The sequence below is a fragment of the Panthera leo genome, chromosome C2 (assembly GCF_018350215.1).
Source record: "Panthera leo isolate Ple1 chromosome C2, P.leo_Ple1_pat1.1, whole genome shotgun sequence".
NCBI classification, from domain to species: Eukaryota; Metazoa; Chordata; class Mammalia; order Carnivora; family Felidae; genus Panthera; species Panthera leo.
The window spans coordinates 71,753,781-71,773,944 of record NC_056687.1 but is presented as its reverse complement, the minus strand read 5'-3'; the positions used below and the strand labels follow the sequence as shown (position 1 = coordinate 71,773,944).

The 20,164-nt window shown below is 39.0% G+C and overlaps 1 protein-coding gene across 1 annotated transcript in view; it reads left to right on the top strand.

Annotated features, from left to right (window-relative positions):
* RNF168 (ring finger protein 168) overlaps positions 1–13,701 on the top strand; it is a 35,623-nt gene extending 21,922 nt beyond the window's left edge. Inside the window, exons 6-7 of the mRNA XM_042955412.1 lie at positions 9,525–9,606; positions 12,706–13,701. Of these exons, the coding sequence (XP_042811346.1) occupies positions 9,525–9,606; positions 12,706–13,641 (1,018 nt within the window). The 3' untranslated portion in view covers positions 13,642–13,701. The remainder of the gene's footprint in view (positions 1–9,524; positions 9,607–12,705) is intronic.
* The last annotated feature ends 6,463 nt before the right edge of the window (positions 13,702–20,164 follow it).

Below are 20,164 nucleotides of genomic sequence, written 5' to 3'. Positions count from 1 at the left end.
AACAAATACTTATACACAAATGTTTGAGTCAGTACTTCAAACAGCCAAAGGATGGAAACAACACAAATGTCCACTGAGGGATGAATGGATAAACAAAATGTGGTATAATCCATGCAGTGGAATATTATTCAGCCCTAAAAAGGAGTGACCTACTGATACATGCTGTGACATGAATAAACCTCAGAAACATGCTACATGAAAGAAGCCAGACAAAAAGGGCTGCCTGTTATATGACTTTATTTATATGAAATAGCTAAAGTAGGTAAATCTGTAGAGACCGCAGGTTAAAAGTTGCCAGGGCCTGGGGAAAGCTGGGAATGGGGAGTTACTGCTTAACATATATATGATTTCCTTTGGGGATGATGAAAATGTTTTGGAACTAAATAGAGGTGATGGTTGTACAACTTTGTGAACATACTAAAACGCCACTGAATTGTATACTTCAAAATGATTGATTTTAGGGGCACCTGGGTGGCTCAGTTGGTTAAGTGTCTGACTTTGACTCAGGTCATGATCTCGCAGTTTGTGGGTTAGAGCCCCACATCGGGCTCTGTGCTAACAGTTTGGAGCCTGGAGCCTGCTTCAGATTCTGTGTCTCCTCTCTCTGCCCCTCTCCTGATCCCTCCCTCTCTCCCTCTCTCTCACCAAAAATAAATGAACACTAAAAAACATTTTTTTAAAGGAAATAAATGGTTAATTTTATGTTATACGGATTTCATCTCAGATGTCAAATGATTAGCAAAAAGGCTACACAAGTGTGAAAATTAAGAAAAACTGCTAAGTAACTCGTTTTAGTTAAAGAATAAATTTTGATGGGAGGTGCCTGGGTGGCTTGGTTGGTTAAGCATCCAAGTCTTGATCTCAGGGTTGTGAGTTCAAGCCCTGTGCTAGGCTCTGCACAAGGTATGAAGCCTACTTAGAAAAAAAGAATAAATCTTGGTGGAAATAATAGGACTGAAAGTATTATATACATCAAAACTTTTGGGAGGTGGCTAAAGTAATATTTAGAAAACTTTAAATGCCATATCAGAAAATAAGAAAGGCTGAAAATATACTCAAAATGATAACTCCAGGAATACATTGCTGGCCTAACATTAGAACATGAATTAATGGGGATGGGCAGGGACCACCTTCGTAGCTGGCCGCTGGCAGTACCATGGCGACCCAGAACCCCCATTCCCAAGGTGTGCAAGACTTTTGTTCCAGAAAGTTGGAAAGCTTGCAGCAGCTGTAATACGTGGTAGCCTTCTTCTTCAGATTGCCGGTCACAGTGGCTATGTGCAGATTGACTGGAAGAGAGTTGAAAAAGATGTAAACAAAGTGAAAAGATCAAGAAATGAGCAAATACGGCAGCACCTGGAAGCAACAGAATTTTTCAAACAGAACATTGTGACATCCAGTGGATTGTGGGAGGCTTTTTTGCTAGGCCTTGCATCTTAAGGAGATGAATATTCTATCACAGTGGAGTCACCTGTAAGAAGGGAAATTGTAGCAACAAGATGATTTCTTAACATTACCCACCAACAGAGTCTCCAGGGCAGTAAGAAACAACTAGGTGGACACTACCAAACTCATGACTTAAGAGTTTTGCCATTGAAGTTTGGCAAACTAGTATTTGCTGTAAAAACAACCTATGTGGTATGTGTGTAATAGTATTCCTGAGAAAAACATGGCTCTCATTTATCTTTTTAAAATTTGCATTTGTTTTTAAATTAGCCTATAAAATACCACTATTGGATGTAGATATATAGAGAAAAAATGTGTTGGATATATTCCCCAGTGAAATATTATCCTTGTTTTATTTAAATAAGATGTTCTTTACTATGCTTTGTAGTATAGTGCCAGTAATTAAAAATTTGTATTACAGCTTCAACATTAAGGTTGGCTTTTTTTTTTAAGGTACATTTGCAATAAACTGAAGAACTACAATGCCCTTTTGTGGAAGATTTAGAAGTAATAGAATTATTAAAGATATTAAACATATTTAATACCAAGAAAAAGAAAATGAATTAATGTTAAGCTATTAACTTTAAATATGAAAAGCATGGGAATGATCATTTTTTTAATGTTTATTTTTTAGAGAGAAAGGGAATGATAATTCTTAAGTAGGAATAGGAAGAAACTTAACCTGTTACAGGATATCTACTAGAAAATTTATATCAGATATCATACTTCATGGTAGAAAATTGAAATCATATCCTGTTAAGACTGGGAAAACACAAGGGTGGCCTGCTGTTTACCACTTCTGTTCAGTGTGTGTTAGAGATTTCAGTCTGCACAGTGAGATGATAAAATGAAACAAAAGATAAGAGCTTGAAAAAGAAGCCATTGTTAATTAGGAGAGTTTGGGTAGCTCAGTCGGTTGAGCGTCCGACTTCGGCTCAGGTCATGATCTCACGGTTTGTGAGTTCAAGCCCCACGGCCGGCTCTCTGTTGCTTGCACAGAGCCTGCTTTGGATCCTCTGTCCCATCCCCACTCATGCTTGCTCTCTCTCTCTCAAAAAATAAACAAACATTTAAAAAATAAGTAAATTACCATTGTGGATTTAAAAAAAGAAGAAGAAGAAGCCATTGTTATTAGAGGTGGAATGTAGAAAATACATTGAAAAATCCAAGAGTTCAGAGATACATTTTTTAAATTAATAAGAGTTTGGGGCGCCTGGGTGGCTCAGTTGGTTAACCATCTGACTCTAAAAATTTGTATGGAAGTGGGGCGCCTGGGTGGCTCAGTCGGTTAAGCATCCGACTTCGGCTCAGGTCATGATCTCACAGTCTGTGAGTTTGAGCCCCACATCAGGCTCTGTGCTGACAGCTCAGAGCCTGGAGCCTGCTTCGGATTCTGTGTCTCCCTCTCTCTCTGCCCCTCCCTGGCTCATGCTGTGTCTCTCTCTGTCTCAAAAATAAATAAAAACATTAAAAAAAAAATTTATATGGAAGAGAAAGAACTTTCAGATACCACCAAAGAGAAATAAAATGTGTGGTGGAGAGTTGGGTGCTTTTAATTTATAAGTAAATATATGTGATATTTTTGCACAAAGATAGATAAAATGATTAAGGCAGTGTAATCGCTTAGAAATAAGTTTATGGTGCCTTCATGATGGCTTTGGTATTTTTAAAATATGTCCACAAATTCTTTGATATTCATCCCTTAAAAAGACAGAGCCCAATTCCCTTCCCCTTGAATGTAGGCTGGACTTAAGTATACAAATAGAATTACCCAAAGGGATGTTGTGTACTTGGGAGATTAAGTCCTGAGAGGCACTGTGACTTTTCTCTTTTTTGGGTTACCTGCTCTGGGAAGTTTAGCTGCTCTGTTGTGAGCAGCCCTGTGGAGAGGCCCACATGGTAAGGAACTAAGGCCTTCTGCCAGCAGCCAATAACGACATGGGACTTCCAGAATAGCCTTTTACATAAGTGAGCCTTCGTGGAAGGTGATCCTCTAAGCCCAGTCAAGACTTCAGATGACTAACATCTTCCCTAGACCCTAATGAGAGATCCTGAGCTCGAACCACCTAGCTGAGCTGCTCTTGGATTCCTGACCCTCAGAAACTGTGAGATAATGTTTGTTGTTTTAAGCCACTAAGTTTTGGGGTACTTTGGGTAATACAGTAGTAGTCATTTTAATCAGTGGGAAAAGGATGAACTTGTCCATAAGTGCCACAGTGACAGTTGATTATATGAGGAAAAAATGAGCTTGGACCTCTACTCATACCATATATAAAACTTAAGGTGGATTAGGGCGCCTGGGTGGCTCAGTCAGTTGAGCATCTGACTTCGGCTCAGGTCATGATCTCACAGTTTGTGGGTTTGAGCCCTGCATCAGGCTCTGTGCTGACAGCTTGCTCAGAGCCTACAGCCTGCTTCAGATTCTGTCTCCTCTCTCTCTGCCCCTACCCTGCTCATGCTCTGTCTCTCTCTGTCTCTCAAAAATAAATAAATGTTAAAAAATTTTTTTAAAAATTAAGGTGGATTAAAGGTCCATTAAAAAGACAACCAATAAAACTTTAAGAAGATAATGAAGGAGATTATCTTTGGGGAAGGATATTGTAGAGAGCAAAACATGATTAGATTATAAGATTAAGAATGCCTTTATCAAAATACCTTTAGAGAATAAAATGATAATCTTCTGTCTTTTAAGAAGATATTTTAAGGTATTTAACTGAAAAAAAAAAAAATGTGTGCTGTTAAAAAAATACCCACCTATGAGGAAGAAAAGATCAGTAGAAAAAGAGGCAAAAAATTTTGACTTTACAGAAAATGAAACCCTGAAAGTTAATATATATTTGAAAAGAAGGAAACACAAAGTCACAGTGAGGTAGCATTTCATACTCATCCTATTGGAAAAATTAAGGTTTCCGGTAATATAAAATGTTGTAGATGATAAGAAACACTTATGTGTTTAGTGTGAATGTAAAAGGTTGATACTCTAGGACTCTGGGATACAAACACTGAAGAACCCCAGAAGAGGGGCACATGGGTGGCTCAGTTAGTTAAGTGTCCAACTTGCTGCTCAGGTCACGATCTCATAATTAATGACTTTGGGCCCTGCATCGGGCTCTGTGCTGTCAGCATAGAGCCTGCTTCAGATCCCCTCCCCTCTGTCTCTGCCCCTCCCCCCACTCATTCTCTCCCTCCCTCTCTCTCTCTCTCAAAATAAATGAACTTTAAAAAAAATGTTAAAAAAAAAAAGAAACCCTAGAAGACATGTACAAAAACGTTCCCAGCAGTACTATTTGTAACAGCAAAAAGCAAAAGCACCCAGATGTCCAAAAGTAGAACTGAATACTGTCCAACAGTCAAAATGAATCTAGCTGAGGACAACAGGCATGAGTCAGGAAAATGGGTGAAGAAAAAAACTGTAGAATGCATGTAGTACGATTCCATTCAAAATCACGCAGCGCTAAGCAATACATGTTAAGGATACAAATGTGTGGTAAAACTATTTTTAAAAGCAAGAGATAAGAAACACTCTGAGGTGGAGGACAAAGAGGAGGCTACATAAAGGATTTTATTTATTTCTTTGTTTATTTAAATGTGGTTTAAGACCCTGAGATAAGGAACACAACAGGGATGTCCGCTCTCACCGCTGTTGTTTAACATAGTGTTGGAAGTGCTAGCATCAGCAATCCGACAACAGAAGGAAATCAAAGGCATCAAAATTGGCAAAGATGAAGTCAAGCTTTCACTTTTTGCAGATGACATGATATTATACATGGAAAATCTGATAGACTCCACCAAAAGTCTGCTAGAACTGATACATGAATTCAGCAAAGTTGCAGGATACAAAATCAATGTACAGAAATCAGTTGCATTCTTATACACTAATAATGAAGCAACAGAAAGACAAAGAAACTGATCCCATTCACAATTGCACCAAGAAGCATAAAATACCTAGGAATAAATCTAACCAAAGATGTAAAAGATCTGTATGCTGAAAACTATAGAAAGCTTATGCAGGTAATTGAAGAAGATATAAAGAAATGGAAAGACATTCCCTGCTCATGGATTGGAAGAATAAATATTGTTAAAATGTCAATACTACCCAAAGCTATCTACACATTCAATGCAATCCCAATCAAAATTGCACCAGCATTCTTCTCGAAGCTAGAACAAGCAATCCTAAAATTCATATGGAACCAACCACAAAAGGCCCCAAGTGGCCAAAGTAATTTTGAAGAAGAAGACCAAAGCAGGAGGCATCACAATCCCAGACTTTAGCCTCTACTACAAAGCTGTAATCATCAAGACAGCATGGTATTGGCACAAAAACAGACACATAGACCAATGGAATAGAATAGAAACCCCAGAACTAGACCCACAAACGTATGGCCAACTCATCTTTGACAAAGCAGGAAAGAACATCCAATGGAAAAAAGACAGTCTCTTTAACAAATGGTGCTGGGAGAACTGGACAGCAACATGCAGAAGAATGAAACTAGACCACTTTTCTTACACCATTCACAAAAATAAACTCAAAATGGATAAAGGACCTGAATGTGAGACAGAAAACCATCAAAACCCTAGAGGAGAAAGCAGGAAAAGACCTCTCTGACCTCAGCCGTAGCAATTTCTTACTTTACACATCCCCAAAGGCAAGGGAATTAAAAGCAAAAATGAACTATTGGGACCTCATGAAGATAAAAAGCTTCTGCACTGCAAAGGAAACAATCAACAAAACTAAAAGGCAACCAACGGAATGGGAAAAGATATTTGCAAATGACATACCAGACAGAGGGCTGGTATCCAAAGTCTATAAAGAGCTCACCAAACTCCACACCCGAAAAACAAATAATCCAGTGAAGAAATGGGCAGAAAACATGAAGACACTTCTCTAAAGAAGAAATCCAGATGGCCAACAGACACATGAAAAGATGCTCAACGTCGCTCCTCCTCAGGGAACTACAAATCAAAACCACACTCAGATATCACCTCACGCCAGTCAGAGTGGCCAAAATGAACACATCAGGAGACTATAGATGCTGGAGAGGATGTGGAGAAACGGGAACCTTCTTGCACTGTTGGTGGGAATGCAAACTGGTGCAGCCACTCTGGAAAACAGTGTGGAGGTTCCTCAAAAAATTAAAAATAGACCTACCCTATGACCCAGCAGTAGCACTGCTAGGAATTTACCCAAGGGATACAGGAGTACTGATGCATAGGGGCACTTGTACCCCAATGTTTATAGCAGCACTCTCAACAATAGCCAAATTGTGGAAAGAGCCTAAATGTCCATCAACTGATGAATGGATAAAGAAATTGTGGTTTATATACACAATGGAGTACTACGTGGCAATGAGAAAGAATGAAGTATGGCCCTTTGTAGCAACGTGGATAGAACTGGAGAGTGTGATGTTAAGTGAAATAAGCCATACAGAGAAAGACACATACCATATGTTTTCACTCTTATGTGGATCCTGAGAAACTTAACAGAAACCCATGGGGGAGGGGAGGGAAAAAAAAAAAAAAAAAGATTAGAGTGGGAGACAGCCAAAGCATAAGAGACTCTTAAAACTGAGAACAAACTGAGGGTTGATGGGGGGTGGGAGGGAGAGGTGGGTAGGTGATGGGTATTGAAGAGGGCATCTTTTGGGATGAGCACTGGGTGTTGTATGGAAACCAATTTGACAAATTTCATATATTAAAAAAAATAATAAAATAAAAAAAATGTGGTTTAAGACTTTAAAAATTGTAACATACATATATTAAAGTGCACTAATCTTAAGTGTACTTTTGGTGAATTTTTACATATGGATAAACTACTTTCCAGGTTTAGCTACAGAATATTTCCAAAATCTTCACTGTTGCCCTTTCCCTCAGTATTTCTCTCCCTGAACCACAGTGTGTTGTGATTCTTAGGATTCTTTCATATATTTGTAACTGTTCTCTTGTAAACTATTTGTTTTTTATGAAATAGGCACACGCACATACACTCTCTTAGATCTTTAAGACATAAGTGAAAAAAGGAAATCAGAAGGATGTGATTGTTTTAAAAAAGCACTGTATCGAAATCATGCTTTTTAAAAAAATTGGTTACATGGGAGGAAACAAAGAGGAATGGAAAAGGGTATATGTCTAACATTTCTATTTACTTTTTTTTTTTTAATGTTTATTTTTTATTTTTGAGAGAGAGACAGTGGAGGAGCAGCAGGGCGGATACAGAGGATCTGAAGCAGGCTCTGCACTAAGAGCAGCGAGCCCGATGTGGGGCTTGAACTCATGAACTGTGAGATCATGACCTGAGCTGAGTCGGGTGTTCAACTGACTGAGCCGCCCAGGTGCCCCTCTGTTTACTTTTTTACAATGAGCACATATTCATACATTACCTGGTTATTATAAAGAATACTCACTGGGGCGCCTGGGTGGCTCAGTCGGTTGAGCATCTGACTTCAGCTCAGGTCATGATCTCACCGTCTGTGAGTTCGAGCCCCGCGTCGGGCTCTGTGCTGACAGCTCAGAGCCTGGAGCCTGCTTCAGATTCTGTGTCTCCCTCTTGCTCTGCCCCTCCCCTGCTCATGCTCTGTCTCTCTCTTTCTCAAAAATAAAAACATTAAAAAAAAAAAAAAGAATACTCAAGACAAGCTCATAAATCTTTCCTGATGATGTTGAGTAAGTATCTGGTCACATTTTGTTCTCTACATGTGGATTTAAAAAAAAACTGTTATGCTATAATAATTCTATCTTGGTAACTAATATCCAGCATTAGCAGAAGAGTTTCTTCAGCTATGAAAAAAAAATTTAAATGAGACTAAACTGGGCTCCTGTTTTCTCTTATCAGTTGAAAAGGTAGTTCTTGTACTTATAAGTTTGCAGAGTGTTTAGAAATGATTCAACTAAATACGTGGTTTATATATTCTAGTTTATAAGGGATGTTATTTGTTCTTTATATGAGATCTTGGACTAGATTTTATCTTATTGTTTCACACACTATTTATGGTGTTTTAGACACAATGGAACTTACATATTATTTGCAATCAGATGTTTTTCCATTGTTTTCTTTAACTCTAAAAACAATAGCTAGCTACTCTTTGAAAATCACCCGATGTTACCGTTGCTTGAAGACAGCCAGCATTTTAGGAGATTTTAAGCATAGTTGTGTATGTATTTGGATTTTTTCCAGTTTTAAAAATATGCTTAACCATCTCATAACCTGTCCTTTTATTCCCATTTCTTTTACAGCATTTTTCATCATATTAGAAACTTCATGTTTTCAGTGACAAACAGCCTATTAAAGGTGCTTAGAAATTTAGAGAAATGCTCTTATACTGATAAATTGATAGATATGTATTTTTGTAGGCAGATAGTTTATATAAAATGTGTATCTAACAAAATCTCTATGCCAGAATAGTAAAGAATCTAATCATGGATACTTTCTCGATAGTAACAATTCAAAATGTAGTAAACAGGGGCACCTGGGTGGCTCAGTCGGTTAAACGTCCAGCTTCAGCTCAGGTCATGATCTCATGGTCCACAAGTTCGAGCCCCGTGTCAAGCTCTGTGCTGACATCTCAGCTTCGGAGTCTGCTTCAGTTTCTATGTCTTCCCTCTCTCTCTGCCCCTCCCCTGCTCATATTCTGCCTCTCTCTAAGAGAAGTAAACATTTAAAAAACTGCTTTTTAATGTAGTAAACAGCCATAATTTCTGGCATTAAAAAGAAACTAACATATCCTTTCTCCTGATTTAAAATTTAATTTCCATTACTTTTGGGAAGACTATATAGTCTTGAGTTGTTTTGATGCTATGTACCTTTTGAATTTCTGTTGAGAATTAAGAAATGTTTAGATTTTACTTCCTTTTCTGTTTTTCACTAAAGTATTAATATTCGGCCTTTTAAGTTTTGCTCTGGAATTAGGCCAAAATACCTGAGACAGGGAGATGGACTATACTCTTTCTGATAAATCAGCCAAGCAGCAAACAGACAACCTTCACCTTCACATAAATAGCTAATGTGATATATTGGTTACATCCACTTGTCTGTCAAAGCATTCAAACTTTGGTAAAGCTTTTTTTTTTTTTTTTTTGTTAAGGTATTTGTCACCTAAATCTCAATTTGGATCAGCATCGCAGTGTGAAGTTGTACAAGAAAGCAAGAAAAACTCCATGTCCAAGGTATGTCGGTACTAAAGACGTTCTTAGTTTGGCAAGTTTACTAACGCTATAGATTGCTAATACTTGTAGTTTCCTCATTTTTTTTTTTAAATCACTGTTGTATATGGAACCCCCTTTCTTAGTCATTTTAGGCTTACCTACACTAGGAGTCTGCAAACTTCTCTAAAGGGCAAGATAGTAAATATCTTTGTGGCCTGTATGGTCCATGGGCCATGGTTTATGGATCCCTGACTTAGACAATCAAACTCACAAAATTAAACAGCCTGTGCCTGGTACTAACTTCACTTTCAGTGAAGATTACAGGATGGGAAACAAAGCATGCTGGTAGGGCAGCATCAGCCATATCTGTGCAGCAAAAGTCTTCACTGCAGAGCTCCTAAGGGACAGCCTACAAATGAGACAATGCAAATGAGTTTGGAAACCACCCCGGCTTAGAAGCTGTGTGCCCGTTTGTTGTAACAGCCCATGGGTGTAGCTTCCAGGGGTCCTGGTAAGGAATACACCAAAAGAGTTGTAAGTCACTTACAGAAGCCCTAAGATTTGGCTTCCCGCTAAGTGCTTATAGATCATTCACAGTTCTTCCAGTATAGATGCAGTTCACAAGTAAGTTCATTTTTACCATAAGCTCTGTAGCCTAGTAACACAGGTGACATTTCACTTTTATCAGGTTTCTAGGAAAATAGAACCAGGAAAAAAAAAAAGTGAACTGACACCAAGGTTGATTTCCTACAGAGAAGTTTTGTTAACACTTTATTAAGAGGTTCCTAAAATTTTTTAAACTCACCTGTCATTTAATTGTCATTTACCATGTGCCAGATAATGTATGTATTATTTTCTTCAGTCTCCATCACAAGCACCAGCTCTGTAAGGTAGGTATTCATTCTTGTTCCATCTTACAGTTAAGAAAACCAAGGCACACAGAGATATGAGACTTGTACCGAGTCCCTTAAGTAGAGATGATAGAGGGAGGATTCAGGTCCACATGGTCTGGCTCATAATGGAACTGAGGATGGAATAAGCACTGTAGGGTGGGATATTTTTCCTGTTCATGCCCACAGCAAAACCAGGTAAGCAACCTGGAATTTGTCCAGTCCAACCACATTGGTTCATACGAAATGCTATAAGGAATGCAAAGCAGAGTAGGTAAAAAATTTAAGGTCAAAACTAATCCTAGGTCTTTACTTACCTCAGACCTGTAGGTGAGAAGAAATATACTGGCAAAAACAAAGTTTCTTAACCTGAAAAGGTCTACAGTTAGAATCCGGGGAGTACATACGAACCTCAATGGAAGAAAAGGTTTATCTTTACTTTCACCTAACCTGTCATTCCTTTAATTATGAATGTAGACTGGAAACCATAATACTATTAGCAAAAGCTGTACCTTTGATCATCAGTGGAAAGCACAGGTTTTTATCACTTTACATTTATAGCAGGTTTCTTGAAATATTGTTATTCATCCCTACTTCAATATTACAAGTTATTAGACTTGCCACTAGGTCGTAATATTTTTTTTTTTTTAACGTTTATTTATTTTTGAGACAGAGAGAGACAGAGCATGAACGGGGGAGGGTCAGAGAGAGAGAGGGAGACACAGAATCTGAAACAGGCTCCAGGCTCTGAGCTGTCAGCACAGAGCCCGACGCGGGGCTCGAACTCACGGACCGCGAGATCATGACCTGAGCCGAAGTCGGCCGCTTAACCGACTGAGCCACCCAGGCGCCCCTAGGTCATAATATTTAGTGTATTGATGGGTACACATTATTACATCAGAAAGTAAAACATTTTTAATAATTGTGTTGCAATACAGGTTGTTCCCTTTGTAATCCTAGGTGTTTATTTTTATATTGAAAAATATTCAGTAGACATCTGTAAACTTTACCAAAATGCTGAAAGGTAGAGAGTCCATAGCACAAAAAGGGGCTAAAAACCTCTGGGCTAGAGGAAGTTTGTAAGGTGAAAGAGAGGTCAGGTCCTAGTGCCAGTTTATTGGCCATATATAGAATCCAGTTTGTACGTTTTAATCTGTAGGTATTCATGGGAGTGAAAATGAGGGAATGCCTTAATCTAAACTGGCACACAGAATAAAAATACTATTTCAAAAATTTTTTTGAAGTTTTTATTTATTTTGAGAGAGGGAACTCATGCGCACAAGCAGGGGAGAGGCAGATAGGGAGAGAGAGAATGCCAGGTGGGCCCTGTGCTGTCAGTGCAGAGCCTCATGCAGGGCTCAGTCTCAGAAACTGTGAGATCAAGACCTGAGCCAAAGTCAAGACTCAGACGTTTAACTGACTGAGCCACCCAGGCACCCCCAGAATAAAAACACTATTAACAATTAATGTATATCATTAGTAGTAACGCTATGTTTTTGTTGTTTTTGTTTTTTTTTTTCTTTTTAAGAGAGAGTACAAGCATGGGGCGCCTGGGTGGCTCAGTCGGTTAAGCGTCCGACTTCAGCTCAGGTCACGATCTCACGGTCTGTGAGTTCGAGCCCCGCGTCGGGCTCTGGGCTGATGGGCTGTGTCTCCCTCTCTCTCTGCCCCTCCCCCGTTCATGCTCTGTCTCTCTCTGTCTCAAAAATAAATAAACGTTAAAAAAAAATTTTTTTTTTTTTAAAGAGAGTACAAGCAGAGGAGAAGGGCAGAGAGAAGGAGAGAATCTTTTTCTTTTTTTTAAGTTTGTTTATTTTGAGAGAGTGAGTGAGCAGGGGAGGGGCAGAGAGAGGGAGAGAGAATCCCAAGCAGACTCTGCACCATCAACACGGAGCCTGATGTGGGCTTGAACCCACGAACCACGAGATCATGACCTGAGTGGAAACAGTCAGGTGCTTAACCGACTGAGCCACGCAGATGCGCCAAGAAAGGGAATCTTAAGCAGGCTCCACGCTCAGAGATCCTGACACGGGGCTCAATTCCACAACCCTGGGATCATGACTTGAGCTGAAATCAAGAATTGAACAATCCACTGACTGAGCCACCCAGGCACCCTTAATGCTAACTATCTTATAGTTACAATTAAGCTAGAGTATCAGTATAATTAGACTTCTATATTATGACTAGATGTTTTCCCCTGGTTCACTCAGTCTTTTTCTGTTTTCTACAGGAAACTAACGGTACTATTGTAAATAGCCCAACAAGGCAAGATACAGAAATTGAAGAAGATATGCCAACACTTTCTCCGCAAATAGGCATGGACGTTCAAGAACAAGGTGCAAAGTCTTCAGTAGAGTCACCTATGCCTCAGTTATATGCCAGTGGTAGAGAGTGGTGCCTTGAAGCAGAAGTCAAAATGAGACCAAGCAATCATGATAAAGAGTTATGTGTCCTAAATCATGAGGGACCTGAAGCCAGAGTTCCATGCTCTGGAGAAACAGAGAGCGCATGCTCTATATCAGGTATGACACAGATAATTGAAAGTAACACAGTTGAGACAGAAAATGAAGACTCTTGCCTCCTGACCAGTGAAGATACTTCCAAAAGAAAAAACCAGGAATCTTCATTCGAAGCAGTCAGGGATCCCTGCATTTCTGCAAAAAGAAGGAAAATGTTCCCCAGAGCTTCCTCAGACCAAGAGGAAACAGAAATCAATTTTACCCAAAAACTGATAGATTTGGAACGCTTACTTTTTGAGAGACATAAACAGGAAGAACAGGACAGGTTGTTAGCATTACAGCTTCAGAAACAAGTAGATAAAGAACAAATGAAGCCAAACCGGCAAAAAGGATCCCCAGATGAGTATCAGTTACGTCCTACATCTTCACCACCAGACAAGTTGCTAAATGGACAGAGGAAAAATTCCAAACACAGGAACTGCAAAAGACAGACTGATATAGAGCATTCAGAATCTCGGAGAGGCTCAAAAAATGAAAACTGGCAGCCATCTTTTAAGATCCAGTTGAAACATTCAGTTAATGTTAATGGGAGAAAGATGCCAAATTCTTCTAGAGATGATTGTAATGTATCTAAAAGTGCTCATTCCCTACAGCCTAGTAAGTCACAGAAAAGTATTTTTCAGATGTTTCAGAGGTATACGAAGTAATGTGTGGGTAAAGGGAGTGTTTCATAATCTAGCAAAGCTGGATTGTGAAGCTCTCTTCTATCATAGAATCTTTATAAATTTTTTCGTTAATTTTGCTCTGTGGTCACACTCATTGTCCTTAATTAAAGGACTGGTGATTACGAGAGAGAAATATATAAATATGTTTCTGCCAAACTCAGTGGTAAGCAGGAGTCCCAATCCTTTCCTTTTTTAATAACTGTGATATACTGTTGGACAATCCTTATGGATATAAGAATGCCTTGGTGAACTCCCAAGAAATTTTCAAGTGCCATTCTCTTTCCAAAAAATGCATGTTTTATGGCCTTTGCCTCCTTCCCTTTTTGTCCTAACTAGTAATCAAAGTAAGATTATACTATACCAGGTAGTTAGGAGTTTTCTTACAACTTTCCCATATATTTGCAGAGCACATGACATGCATCTTCCATAACACTAAAGTAATCTAGTTTTCATCTCCACTTTAATTATTTTAAGCATTATAGCATTTTCTTCCATTTAAAATGGTTTATGATCATTGTGAAATCAGAAAAATCAGAGTTTCTTGGAAAATTAGGAATTAGTTGACAAAGGAAACTAGACTCTTGTTGCAAAAGGAGTTAAGAGTTGGGGTGAGGCTCAGTGGGGTGGATTGACAATTTGGAAACACTAGAACTGAGTGAATAATTAGAAACAAGGTCTAGGGGCGCCTGGGTGGCGCAGTCGGTTAAGCGTCCGACTTCAGCCAGGTCACGATCTCGCGGTCCGTGAGTTCGAGCCCCGCGTCAGGCTCTGGGCTGATGGCTCGGAGCCTGGAGCCTGTTTCCGATTCTGTGTCTCCCTCTCTCTCTGCCCCTCCCCCGTTCATGCTCTGTCTCTCTCTGTCCCAAAAATAAATAAAAAACGTTGAAAAAAAAAAAAAAAAAAAAAAAAAAAAAAAAAGAAACAAGGTCTAGGATGGAGTAGCAGGTGAGGTTTGGCAGAGGATTCCCCCTCCTCCTTTCTCTGCTTAATGACATGGAAAACATTTGGGTTTAGGCTTTTCACACCACAGTATCTGGTGTCAAAATAAAAATCAGTTACTAAATTGCCTGAAATTTGGGGAATTCACATTTCTATTATTCTGGTATTCTAGGGGAATAAATGGGAATTAATATCATCTCATATTATGGGACTTGAGACATAACCATGTGTTTATTTCCTTATATTATCATTTATATTGATGCTGACTTTTATTTGTGTTTATGGACAGAAAAAGTCTGATGCTTGAGTTTTGCCATCTTACCCTGAAAGTTAAATCAGAAGGCAGTGATTTCATTTTGTGAAATTTAACTTAGAGATGTAATCTCTTGTTCATTAATATGAACAGCTTTAAGCAAATAACAGTTTTAACAGCATTTCTGCTGATCTCTAGTTATTCATCCTTTTAAAATAAAAGTATAATAAAATGTCCTGGAGCTAATTCTAGCTTAAATTTGTCAGTATTTTTATACCCTTACTATTTTTCCCTCCAAATTTTGTAACTGAAATTCTGTTGATCTTTGCATATTTGGTGGCATCTACTTCAGTATTGATTGGGTAATTATGGGTAGAATTCTGATGTTAATTTAAAATTTAGTTTGCCCTTTCTCAACAAAAGAATGATTGCCCTCTGAGTAATGATCGTGCTGAAATGAAGTCTAGTCAGAAGCTAACCAGATTTCTCTAAAATAAGCTAAAATCTATTTTCATGAAACCAGTATTTTTCTAAGAGCAATTTCACTTTACATTTTAGGTTGAATACTCTTGGAACTCCTCAAAAATTGTATAATTAAATTTTCCTGGAATAGTCCATGACCAAAAAGGGAAATAGTGTGACATCTTTAGGATTTATACATTTAACCACTTAATTGTCAGTGAAGAAGTCTTCCTGACCTTAAGATAAGTTTTAATTTCTCTCTTAGTTTTTTGGATAATCTGACCTTATATGTCTTTTTGTTAGAAACTACTAAATGTTATGTCAGTCATTAGAGTGTATCGCTACTTCTCTCCTTTTTGTGGAAGGGATGTGAGAGTTATTAACTTCTCAGAGAGCACCTAGGACCGCAGAAGTGGAGAATCTGAAAATAAAATAATTAAAAATGGACTATTACATGTATTTTACCACAATTAAAAAAATAAAAATTAACTACATAAAAATTCAAAGTTCTGCATAACTAAAACTATTAGCATAATGAAAACTGGAAAACATGGCAAACTGGGGAAGAAATAGATACAATGCATCACAAAGAGGTCATTTCCTTTATATGAAGTGTCTGCCAATACATTATGAAAGTGACTAATAACTCAAAGGGAAAATTAGAAATAATCCCAAGAAACATCCTTCCCAGGAAAGGAAATACAAATGACTCTTAAATATGTGAAATTCATAATATCACTTACACTAATGTGCATACATTTTTATTTTTCTACCCTTCAAATTAATTAAGATAAAGGTGTTTCTTGTTTTGTATTTGTGTCTGTATGTGTATTTTGGGTTTTTTTTATTTTTTATTTTTTTATTAATTTTTAAAAATGTTTTTATTTATTTTTGAGACAGAGAGAGACAGAGCATGAACAGGGGAGGGACAGAGAGAGTGGGAGACACAGAATCTGAAGCAGGCTCCAGGCTCTGAGCTGTCAGCACAGAGCCTGACGTGGGGCTCAAACTCATGGACTGTGAGATCATGACCTGAGCTGAAGTCGGACGCTTAACCAACTGAGCCACCCAGGCGCCCCTGTATGTGTGTTTTTTTAATCTTGTCAAGAGTGTGGGAAAGTAGGCACTCTTATCCTGTTGCTTGGTATCAATAGAAAATTTAAAATCCCAATTCTGAACTTAGCAATTCAACCTCTAGGAATTTCCTAAAACTCTTCACATGTATGTAGAACGACCTGTACAAAACATTTTTGTATGGCATTGTTTATAATAATAAGCTTAGAAACAGACTTAATGTCACATCAATGATACTAAATAAATGATGGTACGATGAAATACTATATAGCAATCAACAGCAACAACAGAATCACTTTACTGATGTGAAAAGATATCTACATGTATTTGCATACAATGTCTAGAAAGAGACTCGGTAAATGTTGCCAGCAGGAAGAGAAACTGGGTGGCTGGGGGAAAGGGGGGGAAGAATAACTTTTTTTGATCAATCATATTGAATATATCATCTAGTCAGAATTTTAATGTTATTAAAATATTGCAAGATGGGGGCATCTGGCAGTCACATTTGGAAGAGCATGTGACTCTTGATCTCAGGGTTGTCAGTTTGAGCCTTACGTTGGATATAGAGATTACTAAAAAAATAAGTAAACTTAAAAAACATTGCAAGATAAAGGAAGTTTATTCATCTCAGCCTGCACCACTCTAAATGGTCTTTTTTGCCTTTAAATTTTAAAAATCGTAATTCCGGAAGATTATTTCAGTGTGAAAAAAATACAGCATTGTGAGTGAATTTGCACGTATTTAGCTTTAAGGTACTATTTTAAAATCATTTGAAAAGCAAGACTTGGGGCACCTGCATGGCTCAGTCCATTAAGCGTCCGACTTCAGCTCAGGTCATGATCTTGCAGTCTATGAGTTCGAGCCCCATGTCGGGCTCTGTGCTGACAGCTCAGAGCCTGGAGCCTGCTTCAGATTCTGTGTCTCCCTCTCTCTCTGCCTCTCCCCTGATCATGCTCGGTTTCTCTCTGTCTCAAAAATAAATAAAAACATTAAAAAATAAAATAAAAAAGCAAGACTTATGCTTTCCAGGTAACATTACAGCAAACCTATAATCCTGCTGAGAGCAATGAGAAAAGCCAGGTAAAAATGTAAAGGGGTAACTGGGTGGCTCAGTTGTTTAAGCATCAGTTAAGCGTCTGACTCTTGACTTTGGCTCAGGTCACGATCTCAGTGTGAGATCAAGCCCCGAGTCAGGCTTTGCACTGACAGCATGGTGCCTGCTTGGGATTCTCTCTAGAGCTCCCTCTCTCTCTGCCCCTCCCCTGTTCACTTGTGCATGAGCTCTCTCAAAATAAATAAACATGAAAAAAAGTTAAAAGTGTAAAATTGCCTACTTTTTGAAAAGCATCAGACAGCTACTGAAACAATGAGGACTAAATTGGGGGCTAAGATTCTAGAGAAGGGAGACGTCAGAAAAGTGAACTGATGTTTGCAACCAAAAAGTGGTTTTGCTGGTCGCAGGTGCCTGTTTTGAATGCAGGACAAGAATCAGGGCTGGTGCTGGTGAACAGAAACTAACAGAGCTCTTGGCTTTCTGATGAAGCTGGAATGAAGATAGTGGAGACTTGAAAGTCCTAAAACACAATGCCAGTTTTCCCATCAAGGTGTAATTGCAGAATTTTGAAACTGCTTGGGGCAGAGGCTAAAAGGCTGAAAATGGCTGAAAAGCAGAGAGAATTGTCATCAGGCTCACACTGCTGATGAGACCAAAGAAAAGCATTCATGACCTACCAGGGGGAAAGAAGCCTATTAAACACACCAGGAGTTCAATTGGAAGCCCTGGCACAGGAGTCTGGTAAAGTACATCCCAGGGGCCAAATCTGCATACTCTTTGTTTTTTAGGGCCTGTGGGCTAAGAATGGTTTTAATTTAGCTTAGTTCACAAATATTTAATCCATAAGGAATTTAACTATGGGGCTAGTAATTTGGACATGTTTTGGACTGCAAAAACAAGGACGTATATAGTGCAGGAAAGAAGAAAAGAATTCCCTTCTTAATTTGGTCACTACCTGTATGACTTAGGTGAACTACTTGCCTTTCATTATCTCACTTTCTTAATTTCTATATGGGAATCATAATGTAACTAACCCAGTTGCTATCAAGTGGTAAGCAACTAGCACAGGCCTTAACTCAAAAAAGAACCAGAATAAGTGATGGTCCCTTCCCCCCTGGCTGTTCTCTGCCCATTTCCTGGAAGGGTCTCACTTCATGCAGTGACTTTGTGCTCCCATCAGTCTCCAAACGTGGCATCCAATAAATTGCAATCATCTTCTGTCTACTGAGGAAGACTCCACTCACCTCTCCTCTGCCAGGCATGTGTGACAGCTCCCAGGTCACAAGAGACCTTGGCCCCAGAGATAACGAATTCCCAGAAATCCTAAGTGGCTTCCGCAGATGCCGATACTAATTCATAGTTGGTGTGCATAAAGGTGTGAGAAACACTAACCATTTTGAGATTAAAAAGATGGGAGTTGAGCCACTACTGTATGTTTACCCATTTCTTATTCCTTGCATAGACATCTTAATAAACAATTACGACTTTGAATTTTGAGTTTGATTTGTTTTTTCCAAATGTTACCTTGATGTTGGCAGGACTTGAGGCAACTTGAACCTTGAGTTCAACTGAGGGGACTCTACATTTTACTGACTTTACATTTCTCTTCAACATGTCCTTTGTAGCTCCAGGCTATCCACTGTTAGGCTCTTGTCCCCTGGAACTAGTTCAGTTCAGAAGGCTTTCAGTTGGAGGTCATACACTGAGTGTCCATTTTTTGTATCCTTCCGCTCCATCTTAGACTGACTTACCATGGACTTTTCTTGAGGATGAGAACCCACCCCACTCCCTATTCAGTTTGTACTAGATATATTTAGTGTATTGATCGGGGTCCAGTTAAGAAAAACCACAATCAATACTTCAACAGAGGGTACACAGTATAGGGAATTGGTTAGACAGGTGCTCGCGCAAAAGAGAACACTGAGATAACTCAGAGATGATAACTGCAGGAAGTGGCTACCGCCCTCAAAGCTGGAAAACAAAAAGAAAGGGTTTCAGTTACTAGAATGAGGCGCTTAAGAGTTAGAGGAGGGCCGATGGTACGGAGTTGGTGTTTAGAGCTCTGAGAAAGACCCTTCTCAGGTTCTAGTGCTGTGAAAGGGTCCAGTGAATCTAGTTCTAGAAAAGTTAAAGGAATTTGGTAGCTGGAGTCAACTGCCACTGCTGGGGTAACATTGAGAGGAACAGCAAAAAGCAAGACGCCCCCTTTTTCCCTTTTGTCACTTGTTAATAGAACTGAGCAGGGAGCTTGCTGATGGAGGAGTGTGGGAGAGTCTGGGAAAGTGTCTTTTATATCACAACTGAGTTTGGAACGGCAGGCTTAGGAACTGAAAGAGAAGGTGGGGGAGGGGAACCACACCAGAGATGATTTCCTTCAATAGATTCTGGGTCTAGGACGTCTTGAAATTTTTAAACTTTTTTTATGTTTACTTATTATTTTTTGATTTTTAAAAAATGTTTATTATTTTTGAGAGAGACAGAGTGCAAGCAGGGGAGGGGCAGAGAGAGAGGGAGACACAGAATCTGAAGCAGGTTCCAGGCTCTGAGCTGTCAGCACAGAGCCTGATACGGGGCTTGAACTCATGAGCCGTGAAATCATGACCCGAGCAGAAGTTGGAGGCTTCACGAACTGAGCCACCCGGGTGCCCCTATTTATTATTATTCTTTTAATGTTTATTTTTGAGAGAGAGAGAGAGAGAGAGAGCATGAGTGGGGTAAGGGGC